Below are 16,994 nucleotides of genomic sequence, written 5' to 3'. Positions count from 1 at the left end.
CCTTCTCTTCTTCTACCACATTATGGAACAACATATTCAGATGTCCTTCTCTTCTTCTACCACATTATGGAACAACATATTCAGATGCCCTTCTCTTCTTCTTCTACCACATTATGGAACAACATATTCAGATGTCCTTCTCTTCTTCTACCACATTATGGAACAACATATTCAGTTAAAAACTAATATTGTGTAAGGGGTATTAGTAACACAGATGCTGGTTTTTGGTTTGATAGTGATAATTTCAATAATCCAATTAAAACAGTATTTTGGACTGCGTAGGGCTGACTGGTGATAATTAGCTTGCAGGTGCAGGAGCTCTGCGTCGGTTAATCCTGGTGGTCCTATTGCTTATGGCCTCCTGCATATGAACAAAGACTTATATTCACATAGTGTGTACACAATAACGTGCCACCACTGACGCGACCCATGAACCCGTTACTTTAACACAACCCAGAAACAGATGGCATTGCATTATAGTATCCGACTAACTACACACGAATCCCCAGAAAATAACTTAGCCACTTGATGTTTATTTAAACTTGTATAAAACGTCTGTTGAATTAAATTCAAGTTAGTGGGGGGAATGTGACGCCTAATAGTGTCTTGGTGAAAGACGTACATCCGACAATAATTCCACCAGGAGAGCTGAATAGTCAGATGATTTTATTTGGTCCTTGGAAGGCTGACATCCTCTCGATTTTTTATTTTAATTTTTCTTCATGTAAATTGGCAGGTGCTTGTCCCCGTAGGGCTGGCAGCATTCCTATGATGCTCGTCTATCCCGTCTATCCCCGACACGTGCAGGACCTCACGCCGCCGAACCTCCAACTGGAGAATTTCACCTGAATTTCACCTGAACAATTATCCCGGGCGCGATGGATGATTACAACAACAACAACAAAACCTCTAAGGAAAACCTCTTTAAATGCATATCTGGTTTGGGAGAAGGACATTCTATAGAAGGTTTCCAATGAAAATGTCCTAAACTGGTACTACACATGCAAAGACATCAATACATTTTCCAAACGGGATGCGATGCAATTTATCAGTGTAAAGTGTAACAATTTGAATATTTCTTTTTAATCTGCCTTCTACAGTTTATATATATATATACTCAACTTATATATATATATATCAGATTTTATTTGGCCACATTAACAATCTTAGAATTTGATATTTTGCCTGTTGAAAGTCCCAGAAGATGATACATTCAACAGTGCTGATGGTGGTAATGGGTGATGAGCTGCTCTCTCTTAAACCGTTATCTTATTAATCACACCTCTTTGTTTCATGAACCAGGCCACGCGAGGAAACTAACTGCTCTTGTAATTCATAATTATGACAATGATTGTTGTGCTAATGGGGTTTGCGATGCGCTTTATCAGTGCGATAATCAGCACGCATTGAGTGTTCGACTCTAAAGCAACTAAGAAACATTTGAAGAGTCCAAACACTGAGAAATATGTTTTTTAAAGTTATATTTTTATTTGTAGAAAAATGGTTCACACACTTTTCATGTAAATAGAATAGAAATCTATGTATATACAAAATACATTATGACAGGCGAAACTTGAATAAATACAAATTTTAAAAACGTAGCCCCTTCGTGGGATTGAGTCTTTCTATTGAACAGGATTGCAGTTTTCAGGGGGTCAATCTCCATAATGTATGAAGCCAGGTCCTTGTCTTCTGACGGCCTTTCACTCTATTGTCAGAGCGGTGAAACTGAATTTCCACGCTCGTTTTTCTGCATTATCGCTCTACTAATTGTAAAATTGACTTTTCACCTCAGTCTACAAAAGCAAATCTGTCTTCTTCTTTTTAGTGATAAAACTCGTCTAATAGAGGTTAAGGTCAAGATCTGTGAAGAGGGCTTCTAGTAGGAATCGTATGCGCTGGAGAAAAAAAAAGTGCAAATGTTTTTGAGGAATATTAAACGTCTAAACAAAACAATCATACTCAACTTAGAAAAGTCGACTAAATTAAATTACTGTTCAACCCGGATGTAAATTAGAGCATGTAAAAATAGGAAAACAAAACAAACTGTATAAAACACACCCACAGAGACATGGGTTAAGGCAAACAGTGATATCATTCAGTTTTTTCCCTTTCAACAGACTGAAGTAGGCACTCGGTTATTACTCTGCTATCACTCTATTGTAACAATCTCGCAGTCTACAAAAGTTTGTGGTAAGGCTTTAGTTCAGTTAGTAGGACATGCCTGGTACAAAGTTATGGTAGCTGTACTGTCGAACATCAGTCTGGAAACACCCGTAGTCATTCTGTGCAGCTGGGCTACTGGAGCTTGAAGTGCAATAAGACGGAGAGGAGGAAGAGGAGGAAGAGGAGGACGCGCTGGAGCTCCAGGAGCATGCATCACTGCCCGGACTCGGGGCGTCCATCACGCGCAAGTTGGGAAGCAAGAGAGGCGCATCAGCCCGTGACTTGTTCTGGCGCTGTTCAATATCCGCGATGCGTATGGTCTCGGAGAGTGCCCAGATGTAATTGTGAGCGAAGCGCAGAGTTTCGATCTTGGTGAGTTTGCTGTCATCGGGGAACGCCGGTAGAACGGTCCGGAGGGTCTCCAACGCGTCATTCAGGCTGTGCATTCTGTTCCTCTCGCGGTCATTTGCCTTTACGCGCCGGTTCTTCTTTACCACGTGAACGGTGGCTTCGTTCCTCGCTCTGCCTCTGCGTCTCTTCTTCTGTGCCAGATCCGTAGAGCACGAGCCCTGGCTGTCGCTGGCCGGAGAGGCGGGCTTGCCGATGGAGGATGAAGGTGAGGAAGCGTGCATGCTGCTGCACGAATCTTCGTCATCTTGCATAAAGTAGTCGCAGCTCGAACTGTCCATGTCAGAGTAAACGGTCTCCATTGCGGTGCACATGATGTTTTTCCTGCAGAAATAAGAGGAGAGGGAATGGGTTAAACACTGTAAATGCAAGAGCGCATGGTCAAGTTTGGAAAGCAGGCCTAGTCAAGGAAACGGCGAAGGACTCTGGGAGCAGAAAGAAACCCACCTTAGTAATCTGGTTGGAGAAGGTACAGTATCAGTTGTCTTTCAAGGAGCCAAAGTCCGAAAAGTAGTTTGTATGATGAGTACAAGGCACGCGTCTTGCTCTTGCGCTTGAATCAGCTCGTGTGAGCGAATGAGCCTGGCACACGACTGGCCTCAGATACCTTATATACCCTGGTCAGACAATGGTCGTACACCTCTCGCGCTGGCATTTGTGTGAAGGATGGATGAATGGGGTGCATCAGGTCTGCCCCGTGCCGCACTGCCATCTCATTAGCATAATGTATGCCTGTTATTTGTTCGCGCTTCGAAGCGTGCCTGTAATCACGACCGTCCAATGAGAGCAGTGGACCGCTGCCCAGCCACGCGAGCACCACTGTTGCTATCCATCCCTGGACCAAACACCAAGCCCACTTTACGTTAAACCTTTAAAGTTAAATGAAAGAAGAAGATGAGCAAATGACGGAGCGCTTAGCCCCGGAAGCAAGGGCACGCTCCAAAAAATAAATTAGTTTATCTTCTGTCCAAGACTCGGTCTATAAACCTATAGAACCGAATATGTCAAATAAAAAGGCATTTCTTATATATCGAAATGAAAGAAACATTTGATTTTGAAAATGTTGGAAAATGAGACTGTTTTCCAAGTTTTCGAACAAAACACAACATTTGCATTTTAGGGCTATAGCCTATCTAGCATCTAAAACAGAACAGGTTACTTCATCTTCACAATTTTCTCCACAAATCTACAGTCAACCCTGGATAATTAAAATTCAAAACATGAAGGGCACAGCAGTAAAAATGTCTAGCGCATGGATTGGGCACATTTTTTAATTAAAGGGTTTTTAAAGACATCTTTATGAGACAGGCATACCAATATCCATTAATTATTCTATTTATTCCATTTCCAGGATCTCGCCTCTCCTTTGAAAAAGTGGATGGGGGCACTATTTAGAAATAGTTTGGCCAGGGACCTGCAGTGCCTTTCTCCTGACGGTATAATGAGGGTAGAGGGACAGTCATTTATAAATAATTACACAATGTTTAGAGTCTTCGGCCATGTATAATATATCAAAGCGATTATAAGGTGAATTGTTCCAATTGTAGGCGTTACGCGTCGCCCCTCACTTCTTTTCACTCCTTATACGCGTTGTCCCTCGTCCAAATTCGGGCTCCTCTGGGCTTTTGTCACCCATTTTTTCAGCCTGAGCCACTCTATTGGCGTTATTCTTATTCAAATAGTCTTAGCAGGAGCAAAACACCCCGGCTCTAAGGCATGCTCCTAGATTCTATATCTAAAATAATTTGAGCGTATTTGTTGGTCTAAATTCGGGCATGATAATTATTTATATTTGTGAAAGGCCGAAGTTGTGACACAGACTATTGATGATGTTGCCACACGCCGGAGGTTGGTTTATGAGGAACATAACATGTTAAACTCTTACAGACAAATCCCGTGCTCGGAAGTGCCAACCTACTGGGATTGGGATCGATTTTATTGTTACAATACCAAACAGTCAGTAATAACATCAAAGACGAGGAGCAGCTCGAAGGTGTATTTTTGTTTTAGGACATTAGTAGGTAGTCATGCTTTATTGCTCTTATAAAGTGATAAAAGTTAACATTTTTGCAATATGACTTAGTTGGTTTGCCCTAGAAGTGTGAGCCTGCATGGAGACCAGGCTGGTTTTGCGGATAGGACAAGTCGTCTGGGTGGTAGAGAAAGCAGAGTTTTCTGCCCACACTTGAGAGAGGTTGCCTGGGTGATGCTGTGACAGGATTAGGCACAAGAGCACGAGATGTGATTACATTTCAATAGCAGAAACGCGTGAGAAAATAAAACAACCGAATTACCCAAAGTAGGGTCTCAAACTCAAGAAAATAATAGAAACAAATAAGAACGAAAAAGTTATTCCATTCAGAAAATAAAATCTATTCAATTGTATTATTAGACCACCCCTGTGATCAAATTGTTGAATTATTCGTTTTAATTTTAAATATTATAGCATGAATTATGTTGAATCAAACTGATTTATTAAAAGAGTAGGTTGTAATATCACATTTGCACGGCAGGTGCTAAACTCGAGGTTAGGAATAAATCAATTCCCTTTGCAAGGTGTTATACTGGTGAGGTCATAATACCTCTATTGACACTAGAGCAAAGGAAGTGTGTGGGGGGATAGACTCTCTCTATTCTCTAGCGGCATATTCCTCCATTTATTTCATATCTATTTATACAACCTGAATTAAAATTCAATTTTGTATTTTTGCAAAAGCATTAATCCCCGGGTATTAACGCGATTAGTGTCTGCTAAAAGATCTTTGAGTCAGAAAGTCTGAACGGAGTTTTCAGATGTTAATCCGTTGTTTCATCCCTTCCCTTGGCGTTCAGGCAGGAGCCCAGGCGAGCAGAGTTTTTTCCCCCTTCTTGTTAAAAACTCAAGCAGGGCAGAATAGGGCCATTACTTTTCAATGGTAATTCATTCCTTAGTCCAGTGCTTCAATTGTACCCAGATACTACTCTCCACATCTCAAAGCTCCCCTTTCATCTTTGTAAAGGCATTAGCCAGAACTAGAGAACAAGAAAACAAGTCCCCTGCTTACAACCGTGATAGAAACAAACTTATTTGTAGCAAACTGTGGTGTCTTTCTATGGATTCACGGTTTCTTGGACGGTTCAGTTCCATTTTACAACCCACTGTGTTCATTTCTAAATAAACAAATAAATACGTGTAATATTCTCCTGGGAAAAACCACAGCATTCCTACCCTTCCAAAGATCAGGCTGAATAATACCCCTAACCTTAAAATGAATGATATATTCCATGTAACATGCCTGGAGAACAGAGGAATGTTATAGAATAAACTCTAAAGAATGTTTATTTTTGATTTTTTTTTTCAGGTCCAATGTTAATTGGTGCACATCACAAATTAACACATAATTAGATGACTTTGGTCAAATAGGAGCGGCAGGTGGTTAGAGTGTTGGGCCAGTAACCGAAAGGTTGCTAGATCGAATCCCCGAGCTGACAAGGTAAAAATCTGTCGTTCTGCCCCTGAACAAGGCAGTTCCCCGGTAGGCCGTCATTCTAAATGAGAGTTTGTTCTTAATTAAGTGACTTCCCTAGTTAAATAAAGATAAAATGTGTCACATTTATTTATTTTGTTATAAGTAAGTGTATTATTCTGTTGTAGAGAATGCTACTTTACCCACACAATCATTCAAACGTTACGTTTAATAGTACTTTTTTTTGTGCACATTTTCCAAATTAGAGTGAAAAACATTTTCTTCAAATTGATGGTCTTTCAATAAATGTTGATTGGTATTAGCATATATGAAAGCACATATAGCTCCCGACCAAAGCAAGACGCTCGGCACTGTTTTGCAGAGGCAAAACCTTGAAATGGGCATGCTGTCTGTGGGTGAATGTTGTTGTTTGCCTATGGGTAGCCTATGCACATGCACCCACCTTCCTCTATTTGACATGTTTTTATTTATTTAATCTTTATTTAACAAGGAAAGTCAGTTAAGAACACATTTTTATTTTCAATGACGGACAAACCCGAACGACGCTGGGCCAATTGTCCTCCGCCCTATGGGACTCCCAATCAGACCGCCGCTCCACCCGGGAGCCATCTTTAACCATACACCCGCTTGTTTGTGTTTTGGGAGAGAGTTAGCCAATCATGCTTCTATCTGTGATACCTGTCTTTTTGATTTGGGAATATTTTAGCTCAATTAGATTTCCAAACAGATGCTATTATTATAATGTAATGGAATCTCATTTAGGGCAATCTGAATGCTAATGGCGTGGCCTCATTGTGAAGCGGTTTCTAGACTGCAGCAGTTCGTGAACCTGCTGCTATCAATCACATGTTCTGGTCTAAATACAAGTCCTATTGCAGCCCTATTCACTTGTCTTCATTTATTTACACAAGTGCATAATTTACCTCTAGTTTACCCTGAATTAGGGTCCACAATGAGCATGGCGTCTCTAAACGCGTTCTAATTCTAAAGATCCATGGCAACGATTGAGCAGATTGAGGAAACGGGTTGCTGCAGGTTTAAACAGTGTTAAAAGAAGAACAAATATACAGCAATACATTACTGTGATGTAGAACCTGACCTCATCAGCAGAGTAAACACCACCGTATGGCCATAGGCCCCTGGAAGGGATGTGGGTCCCTAGAGCTGTTGGCAACACCACCTCTATGTGCTGTACACCCAGGAGACGCTTTCCATTATATAACAGCAGTTTATTATGCTCTGATTCTGAGTTGAATGGTGTGTTATCACCTTTTATATATGATTCTTCATACGATTCATCTGAATAATAATGGTGATCGTGGTTATAATATAGTAATAACAGTATACTAATATTTTTGCAGTTTCAACCCATATTTTCCATTCAACCCTTCCCTGTATGTTGACTGTTGACTATATCCCAATAAAAGTTTCAATATCACAACTCTTGGGGCCTGTCTAGTACCCTGAACTGGACTTCTCTGGTAAGGTTCTGATGCAGAGATGGCATCACTTGTGGCGTCTCAACTGAGCCATATGGTTTGGAGTGCAATAACTTGAAGCCGGTGCCAACAATGGAGTAATTGAGAAGGGGAAAGGGTCTGAGCTTGACTCGACAAAGCTGCAAAAACTCCCTCTTTCACTCTAATGAAGCTGTTGTCTGCTGAGTCTGTGTGGGGTTGGGGAGGGGGGGGGGCAGGGGGGGGGGGGGGGGGGGCAGGGGGACGTGATTTGTCATACAATCTGAAACTTTAGGAGGGCCGGAGAAAGCCCTCCTCTCCATATGTCTGCTTATTTTGCATCTGAAAGCTACTGGTTAAGAGAGAAGGGGAGAGAAGAGGAGAGATGGGGAGAGAAGAGGAGAGATGGGGAGAGAAGAGGAGAGGAGGGGAGAGAAGGGCAGTGGTGGACCTGCCATTACAGCCAGAAGAGTCAACTGCCTCAGGCCCCACATCAAGCGGCCTCATCAACTGGGCATTAAAATAATAAAATTAGTAGTCATTTATTTTATTTATCTGCTTGAGGCCCCCCCATGCTCCACTCGAGGCCTCCCCATGCTCCACTCGAGCCTCCCCCCCATGCTCCACTTGAGGTCACCCCATGCTCCACTCGAGGTCCTCCCCATGCTCCACTCGAGGTCCTCCCCATGCTCCACTCGAGCCCCCCCCCCCCCCATGCTCCACTCGAGGTCCCCCCCATGCTCCACTCGAGGTCCCCCCATGCTCCACTCGAGGCCCCCCCCCATGCTCCACTCGAGGCCCCCCCCATGCTCCACTCAAGGTCCCCCCATGCTCCACTCGGCCCCCCCATGCTCTACTCGAGGCCCCCCCATGCTCCACTCGAGGCTCCCCCATGCTCCACTCGAGGTCCCCCCATGCTCCACTCGAGGTCCCCCATGCTCCACTCGAGCGCCCCCCCCCCATGCTCCACTCGAGGCCCCCCCCCCCATGCTCCACTCGAGGCCCCCCCCCCCATGCTCCACTCGAGGTCCCCCCATGCTCCACTCGAGCCCCCCCCATGCTCCACTCGAGGTCCCCCCCATGCTCCACTCGAGGTCCCCCATGCTCCACTCGAGGTCCCCCATGCTCCACTCGAGCCCCCCATGCTCCACTCGAGGCCCCCCCCCATGCTCCACTCGAGGTCCCCCATGCTCCACTCGAGGCCCCCCCCCCCATGCTCCACTCGAGGCCCCCCCATGCTCCATTCGAAGCAGCAATGAGGTGATTTAGAGTGGGCAGAGAAAATGTTTTAAAATAAGGACGATTTAATTTGAACTAAAAAATGATTAGTCAAAAAGACAGGTGCTGCTGATAATACTGCCATCGTCGTGGAAACAGAACACATGTAGGTGCTGCTGATAATACTGCCATCGTCGTGGAAACAGAACACATGTAGGTGCTGCTGATAATACTGCCATCGTCGTGGAAACAGAACACATGTAGGTGCTGCTGATAATACTGCCATCGTCGTGGAAACAGAACACATGTAGGTGCTGCTGATAATACTGCCATCGTCTTGGAAACAGAACACATGTATGTGCTGCTGCTGTCTGGCTAAAAAGAGTGATGTCATCAGATACGTAGGCTACAAATAGTAAAACCGATTCGCTCGGATTTGCTCTCTGACGCTTTTTCTGGTGACAAATTCAAGTGGCTGAAACCAAGGAAAGATGGAAAACATCATGATTGGTTGTGTTCATGACACATTAAAAAAAAGGTAAGACATTTTTACAGTTCAATTTACTATAAACCCCAATAAAACAAATTGTTCACGCACATAGGAGGGGTTTTAAACTGGCCTCTGCTAGGGGCGTTCAAATCATTAAGTCCGGCCTTGGAAATGTGGAGCGAGAGGGGGGGGGGGGTGGTAGAAGTGTCGGCATCAGGGAGGGATACACTTAAAAAAAAAATGTGTATCCATTCGAGCTTGAACAAATCTAAACCGGTATCGAGGATGGAAGTTGGAAATAAAGATTTTAAAAGGAAAATTACCTTTGGCAACAAGTAATAAAGTGTAACATTCATTATTTATACCCGTCTTTGACCATGAGGAAGATGACTGATAAGGGAAGCCCTCTACTTCTTCTTCCTGGTTTAGTTATTTGTTGAACCGTTTTCTAAATATAGATATATATATATATAGATATATAAATATAGAATATAAATGTCTCAGGTTTGAAAAGGCTTCTCATTTCAGTGGTCAGCAGAAACAAACGGACGATGTACCGATGACAAAAAAAGGGCACTTGTTAACTAAATCTCCTCTTACCTGGTAACCTCCTCAATAATTTATCATAACTTGTTTCTCTTTCATCTTAAACCCCACGCTAGATTAAAACAATCCACTAACAACAAGGCTGACTTTAAAAAGGAATGTGATTGGACAAAGAAGATATACAGAGAATGGTAATTCTTTAGCATGAGGTGTCACCATCAGGACAGTAAGAAGACCGAAGACCACAAAGAAATTAAATAACCATTACTCTGCGTTTAAACATAACTTACTCAGACACTAGTGCTGTGCTGCTTCATACTCTACTTGCATATACAAATAATGTGAAATTATAAAATCATTGAAATTATAATTCTCAATCGTAAAAAAGTAAAAAATTAAAAGAGATTGGACGCATCATAAAACTAAAAATATCATATTTAATATAGACCTTCATGTAGCGACGACACAGTGAAATGCTGCATAATGAATATTGAAAGGGTATAAGCACACAGAATAATGTACAATATTTACAGTAAGAATAAAACGAATGGAGGACAATGCAAGCAAATGCATTACAACACACTATAGACACTTGGCAAAGGCAGTCAAATTGTAATATCTTATTGTCTATTTAGATTGATGAAAAAGGGAGGATATCTTGAACATGGCATATTAACGTAAAAGCAATAGACTTAGTAGTGCAAACATGAAGAATATTAAAATGTAGTGCCACTAACAATCATTATATTTGGCTGTATTCACGTCATACAGTGGTGTATATAATACTCAGAATCCATTTGTACTATCTAAAAGACAGTGTGGCATACTGCCACCTTCTGGCCAGACAGTGTGGCATACTGCCACCTTCTGGCCAGACAGTGTGGCATACTGCCACCTTCTGGCCAGACAGTGTCACAACACTCTGGAATATCTGGGGCTGTTTTGAAGCAAAACTCTGCTTTTTACTTTCACAGCTTTTATTAAAAAAAAAAAATTAAAAACAAAGTTGATAAAATATTCTTGAAAATAAATTAATACATTAAGAGACTGTAACACATTTCTATTTAAAATCCAGTTGTTTAAAACTAAACCAGTGTAATGCCTAATGCATCACCACCAGACATGAGAGAAGCATCCATTTCTCTTCTCACTCTAGAGGTTTAGTAAACTATGAAAAAAAAAACTATGAAAAAAGGCATCCCCCATAGTTCATAGCTTAAAGCAATTAGCAAGGATGTTATAATCCAATAAGCATCTTTCAAAATAAAACGGATCTGTACATACCAGTGATAGAACAGTACTAGTTTGTAGGATAAAACAAGTAAATGGTTATTCCTATCTGATTATGTCTTTTTGACACACCACCCAAACAAATGGGTTGTGTCCGTACTCCCATGCTGTTACAGTCTTCTGTCTGTCTGGCCTGAGTCTACAATACAAGTGCACACATCTCTTCTTCTCCTCAGATGACGTTCTTCTCTCCTGGTGGTTTCTCCTCATTCTCTGTCTTCTTGGTGAAGACGGAGGACAGTTCCTGGAGGAGCAGCTCCTGAGAGGGGGTACAGGGCCTGTGCTGCTGCTTCCTCCTCCTCGGCACTGGCTGATTAGACTCCTGGAGGTTCTCTCTTTCACCCAGGACCAGGGTATCAAGAGAACCAGCAGGGGGCAGCAGACCCTCTCCTCCCAGTCCCAGAGAGTGAACCGGGTTGGGGCCGATCATGCGGTCCAGGGAGCCCGTCTTCCGAGGGCCCAGGATGAGGTTCAGGGGCCCGTCAGGGACCTCCTGGGTCTCTGAGGTGTTGTTGGAGAGGAAGCTGGTCTCCAGGGACTTGAGGACCTGCAGGCCGAAGTCTCCTACTTCCTCATACAGAGGCTCTGGGGGTTCTGGGGGTTCTGGCTCTGGATGCTCCTCGAAGGAGTCCTGCTGCACCTTCATGGGCTGGGTAGAGGAGAGGGGGAGAAGAGGAGAGAGGAGAAGAGAGAAGGGAGAATGGAGGGAGGTAAGAAACACTGAATTTGAACCAAACCCTGAGTTCTTGGTATGTTTGATTATACACTACGTAAAGCTCTGGAAGGTCCAAGACAAATGCAGAAGTAAAACTATTATAATAATAAAGGGGTTGAGATGTAACTATCTGTTAGGAACTTTAGGTAGGTATTAAGGAGATGATCTGCCACTACAGTGACACAGAAAGACGTGTGGTTCATTTAAAATGGGACAAACATGGTAGGGAGTTACCCTTCTTCGACAACCACGTTAAAAACAACAGACTTCCTCTTATTAAGGTCTGGCCATTGTTCTAGAGCCTCAAGCAACAACCTCAAGACAATTAGTCAAAACACTGAGGGACAAAAGAAACATACAAGTAAAACAATTCCCATGTCAATACATTTGGGACTGGGGCTGGGTTAGTTCCAGTAGGTACACCAGTAGACTAATAGCCACAGCAGACTGTGTTCTGTAAAACACAAGAAGGTACTTCACCAAGCCTCCCAGACCTCCCCATCAAGGCAAAGGGTCACAGAACCAGAACAATACTGGAGAACAATATATCCTTCCCAGTCCATCCTGTTGTCAACACTTCAGAAATCCACATCAACATCCTGATGCTCTAATACCAGGAAGTCAGGGCTTCCATCAGGGAGTGAAGGCGTGGTTGAGTTAGATATAGTCCCTGTATAAACCAAGGGAATGTCTATACACAGACAGACAGAGAGAGGCTTTGGAGAAATGTTAGTTATGCAAGTTAGGAAAGCATTAAACAAGTCCAAAAGCAACCTTCAACATAAACATTATGTTCTATTCTCATCTGTAGCTTCTTGTTAGATGACAAGTAAACAAAAGTAACACATTTGACATTTTAGTAGTTTAGCAGACACTCCAGAGATAGTCGCAGCAGTTCCTCACTTCCCATACTGGTCCCCCGTGGGAATCAAACCCACAACCCTGGTGTTGCAAAGCTCTATGCTCTACCAACTGAGCCCTCGGGAAGAAGTATGAACATTCAAAATGGCACGCAAAGCAAACATGCAACATTGAAATGACCGAGCACCAGGGTGTGAATACTTACAAAGAACATGGAGAGAGTCCTTCTAGCGTGAAGCTTTCGCTGCAGAGAAAGACAAAAAGATACCAGCGTACCCCGTGAAATACAGTCATTTAAGTGATGATGTCAGAGAAGCCGGTGTCTGGAGGATATATTGGCATGGGCGTTGTTGGGCCCGAGACTAAGTCAAGGTCGGCAAACCGTGCCAATATATCCTCCAATCACCGGCTTCTCTGACATCATCACTTTTATACAACGGGTTACCAACATATTACAATAATGAGTCACATATTTTCACTAAAAACTTTAATTTTCATTAGTTTATTCATACTATTTAATCCTTTCACAAGATATAGTCCCAACACAAATCTAGGGTTGATACCTAAGCCATTTGGATACATTTATTCATAAGAATGAGCTAATGATGCAGGATTTCACCTGGTATTGGAAATGTGCACTTTTGTCAGGACACTGTTGTTCAGAGGAGCTAGCCAACAACACAGCTAAACACAATCACTTCAAATTGTAGCTGGAAAGACGGCAAATTAGCTGCTTTTTGTTTAGTTTGACCGGTTTTCCACTGACACTTCTTTGTATATGTACATAAAAATGCTGATTCATGATTTTGACTGGTTGAGAAAAGCTACCTGCCTTTCTGCCTCTTCCGGACTCCCAACCCCGACACATTCATTTACTATGGGACAGCTGGAGATCTCATTTCAATATTGAAACAATGTTGCAAATGTCAGAGAGACAGACAGCAAGTTTTATAAAAATCTCCACTATTGAAAACAAAATGTTAGTCTAAAAGAAATTAGAGGTAATATGTAGATGCTTTTTACAGTGGAGATCAAGTTTATAAATTGTCTGGCTGGGCTGAGGAGACAGTGGATAGCGTAGTGAGATGAAACAGAGTAAATAGGCATTTCAACATCATAGTTTTAGCCGGTGGTAATTTGTGGAAAAGACACAGGCTGCAATGTGGTTTTAACCAATCAGCATCCAGGATTAGAACACCCGTTGTATAAACAGAGACCGTTTCCCTGACCCAGATTAAATCTATCGCTGGTCAAAAAAAAAAGTGCTTTGCCTTGCTTTTTGCCCATAAGTAGTCTTAATCTGGGTCAGGGAAACAGGCCCATAGTGAATGCTATTCAGTATACTGATAGTATTTGAGGGATACTGAAGGATATGAAATAGTAAAAATACTAGACACCAAAGAGTTACAGAAAGGGGAGACAGAAAGGGGAGACAGAAAGGGGAGACAGAAAGGGGAGACAGAAAGGGGAGACCGAAAGGAGCGATCTTGATACAAAAACAAGCTTTGTGTGTGAAGTAAACAACTTGGGCTAATGGAATCTTTCAAAGTTTAAAACATCAACCCAAATGTGCAGGCTCCCCACACTAGGTTCAATTGGCTAAAGGCTCCCCACACTAGGTTCATTTGGCTAAAGGCTCGCCACACTAGGTTCAATTGGCTAAAGGCTCGCCACACTAGGTTCAGTTGGCTAAAGGCTCGCCACACTAGGTTCAGTTGCCTAAAGGCTCCCCACACTAGGTTCAGTTGGCTAAAGGCTCCCCACACTAGGTTCAGTTGGCTAAAGGCTCCCCACACTAGGTTCAGTTGGCTAAAGGCTCGCCACACTAGGTTCAGTTGGCTAAAGGCTCCCCACACTAGGTTCAATTGGCTAAAGGCTCCCCACACTAGGTTCAATTGGCTAAAGGCTCCCCACTCTAGGTTCAGTTGGCTAAATGCTCGCCACACTAGGTTCAGTTGGATAAAGGCTCGCCACACTAGGTTCAGTTGGCTAAAGGCTCACCACACTAGGTTCAGTTGGCTAAAGGCTCGCCACACTAGGTTCAGTTGGTTAAAGGCTCCCCACACTAGGTTCAGTTGGCTAAATGCTCCCCACACTAGGTTCAGTTGGCTAAAGGCTCCTCACACTAGGTTCAGTTGGCTAAAGGCTCGCCACACTAGGTTCAGTTGGCTAAAGGCTCCCCACACTAGGTTCAGTTGGCTAAAGGCTCCCCACACTAGATTCAGTTGGCTAAAGGCTCCCCACACTAGGTTCAGTTGGCTAAAGGCTTGCCACACTAGGTTCAGTTGGCTAAAGGCTCGCCACACTAGGTTCAGTTGGCTAAAGGCTCGCCACACTAGGTTCAGTTGGCTAAAGGCTCGCCACACTAGGTTCAGTTGGCTAAAGTCTCCCCACACTAGGTTCAATTGGCTAAAGGCTCCCCACTCTAGGTTCAGTTGGCTAAATGCTCGCCACACTAGGTTCAGTTGGATAAAGGCTCGCCACACTAGGTTCAGTTGGCTAAAGGCTCGCCACACTAGGTTCAGTTGGCTAAAGGCTCCCCACACTAGGTTCAGTTGGCTAAATGCTCCCCACACTAGGTTCAGTTGGCTAAAGGCTCCCCACACTAGGTTCAGTTGGCTAAAGTCTCCCCACACTAGGTTCAGTTGGCTAAAGGCTCCCCACACTAGGTTCAGTTGGCTAAAGGCTCGCCACACTAGGTTCAGTTGGCTAAAGGCTCCCCACACTAGGTTCAGTTGGCTAAAGGCTCCCCACACTAGATTCAGTTGGCTAAAGGCTCGCCACACTAGGTTCAGTTGGCTAAAGGCTCCCCACACTAGGTTCAGTTGGCTAAAGGCTCGCCACACTAGGTTCAGTTGGCTAAAGGCTCGCCACACTAGGTTCAGTTGGCTAAAGGCTCGCCACACTAGGTTCAGTTGGCTAAAGGCTCGCCACACTAGGTTCAGTTGGCTAAAGGCTCGCCACACTAGGTTCAGTTGGCTAAAGGCTCCCCACACTAGGTTCAGTTGGCTAAAGGCTCGCCACACTAGGTTCAGTTGGCTAAAGGCTCCCCATACTAGGTTCAGTTGGCTAAAGGCTCCCCACACTAGGTTCAGTTGGCTAAAGGCTCGCCACACTAGGTTCAGTTGGCTAAAGGCTCGCCACACTAGGTTCAGTTGGCTAAAGGCTCCCCATACTAGGTTCAGTTGGCTAAAGGCTCCCCACACTAGGTTCAGTTGGCTAAAGGCTCCCCACACTAGGTTCAATTGGCTAAAGGCTCCCCACACTAGGTTCAGTTGGCTAAAGGCTCCCCACACTAGGTTCAGTTAGTTAAAAGACCTTTGCTTGAAAAACGAGAAAAAAAGCAGGAATATTACTGTTTGTCTCTTTTGAGATGCCGTAGCAACAACATAATCAGTATACACTTCCTCAATATAGTCCCAATTAAATCAATAAATCTGTAATTCATTTGTTGTCTTTTTGCCAAGGAGGTCTAAGTTCCACAATTTCACATCTATGATGTTTGGTGCAGTTTTTCTCAAGTGAAAGAATTTACATGAAAACTAGTCATCTCTCATTGAATGACAACAAACACTTAATTGAAGTATCCCGTCCATAGTTCCCACTCCTACTAGGAATAGTACTGTTGACCAATCACCAATGAAGGGGCGTAGACTTCGACGACTAACGAACTTCCACTTGCCTCCAAAAAAAATCAAATAATTGTGCGCGAACAGGAAAAAAACCTTCCTAACACCAATACGAACCAAAACGCCACAAAATGTCATAATACATGAGCAAACTGGGAAGCATGCGAGAGGCTTGTATCCTGCAAAACCATACATAGTCGAGTGTAAACGTATCAGAGTCTGATTGGATACGAGCATAGTCGAGTGTAAACGTATCAGAGTCTGATTGGATACGAGCATAGTCGAGTGTAAACGTACCAGAGTCTGATTGGATACGAGCATAGTCGAGTGTAAACGTACCAGAGTCTGATTGGATACGAGCATAGTCGAGTGTAAACGTACCAGAGTCTGATTGGATACGAGCATAGTCGAGTGTAAACGTACCAGAGTCTGATTGGATACGAGCATAGTCAAGTGTAAACGTACCAGAGTCTGATTGGATACGAGCATAGTCGAGTGTAAACGTACCAGATTCTGATTGGATACGAGCATAGTCGAGTGTAAACGTACCAGAGTCTGATTGGCTGACAGCATGGTAGAGTTGCTCTCATGTCCGTCCCCTCTGATTGGTACTAGGGGCATGGTCCCAAACTTCTGTTTGGAGATGTCTGAGGAGGAGTGACGCCTCAACACCGGAGGTCGGGGGTCATCATTCTGTTAAGAGGGGAAACGAGTGAATCCAAATGAATCAAAATAGAATTGAATGGA

The 16,994-nt window shown here is 43.5% G+C and overlaps 2 protein-coding genes across 3 annotated transcripts in view; both read right to left on the bottom strand.

The window, feature by feature from the left end:
- Positions 1-1,464: 1,464 nt before the first annotated feature.
- On the bottom strand, positions 1,465-3,250 carry LOC110489220 (neurogenin-1-like). The gene is made up of 2 exons (XM_021561854.2): positions 3,022-3,250; positions 1,465-2,898 (listed from the first exon to the last, which is right to left on the bottom strand). The coding sequence occupies exon 2, from the start codon at positions 2,886-2,888 to the stop codon at positions 2,211-2,213; it is 678 nt and encodes a 225-aa protein (XP_021417529.1). The 5' UTR covers positions 2,889-2,898; positions 3,022-3,250; the 3' UTR covers positions 1,465-2,210.
- A 6,919-nt stretch (positions 3,251-10,169) lies between these two features.
- The window catches only part of arap3 (ArfGAP with RhoGAP domain, ankyrin repeat and PH domain 3), a 55,457-nt gene continuing 48,632 nt past the window's right edge, over positions 10,170-16,994 (bottom strand). For both annotated transcript variants that reach the window (XM_036969558.1, XM_036969559.1), the window contains exons 30-32: positions 16,797-16,940; positions 12,824-12,862; positions 10,170-11,691 (exon numbers count right to left, since the gene is read on the bottom strand). In XM_036969558.1, coding sequence (XP_036825453.1) covers positions 11,215-11,691; positions 12,824-12,862; positions 16,797-16,940 — 660 coding nt within the window. In that variant the 3' untranslated portion in view covers positions 10,170-11,214. The remainder of the gene's footprint in view (positions 11,692-12,823; positions 12,863-16,796; positions 16,941-16,994) is intronic.

The sequence above is a fragment of the Oncorhynchus mykiss genome, chromosome 31 (genome assembly GCF_013265735.2).
Source record: "Oncorhynchus mykiss isolate Arlee chromosome 31, USDA_OmykA_1.1, whole genome shotgun sequence".
NCBI classification, from domain to species: domain Eukaryota; kingdom Metazoa; phylum Chordata; class Actinopteri; order Salmoniformes; family Salmonidae; genus Oncorhynchus; species Oncorhynchus mykiss.
The sequence above is the reverse complement of the archived record's forward strand: the minus strand, read 5'-3'. Positions and strand labels throughout refer to the sequence as shown.

Bases quoted from the DNA above. Each gene is read 5' to 3' on its own strand.
- LOC110489220 (XM_021561854.2), bottom strand. From the start codon at position 2,888: ATGTGCACCGCAATGGAGACCGTTTACTCTGACATGGACAGTTCGAGC.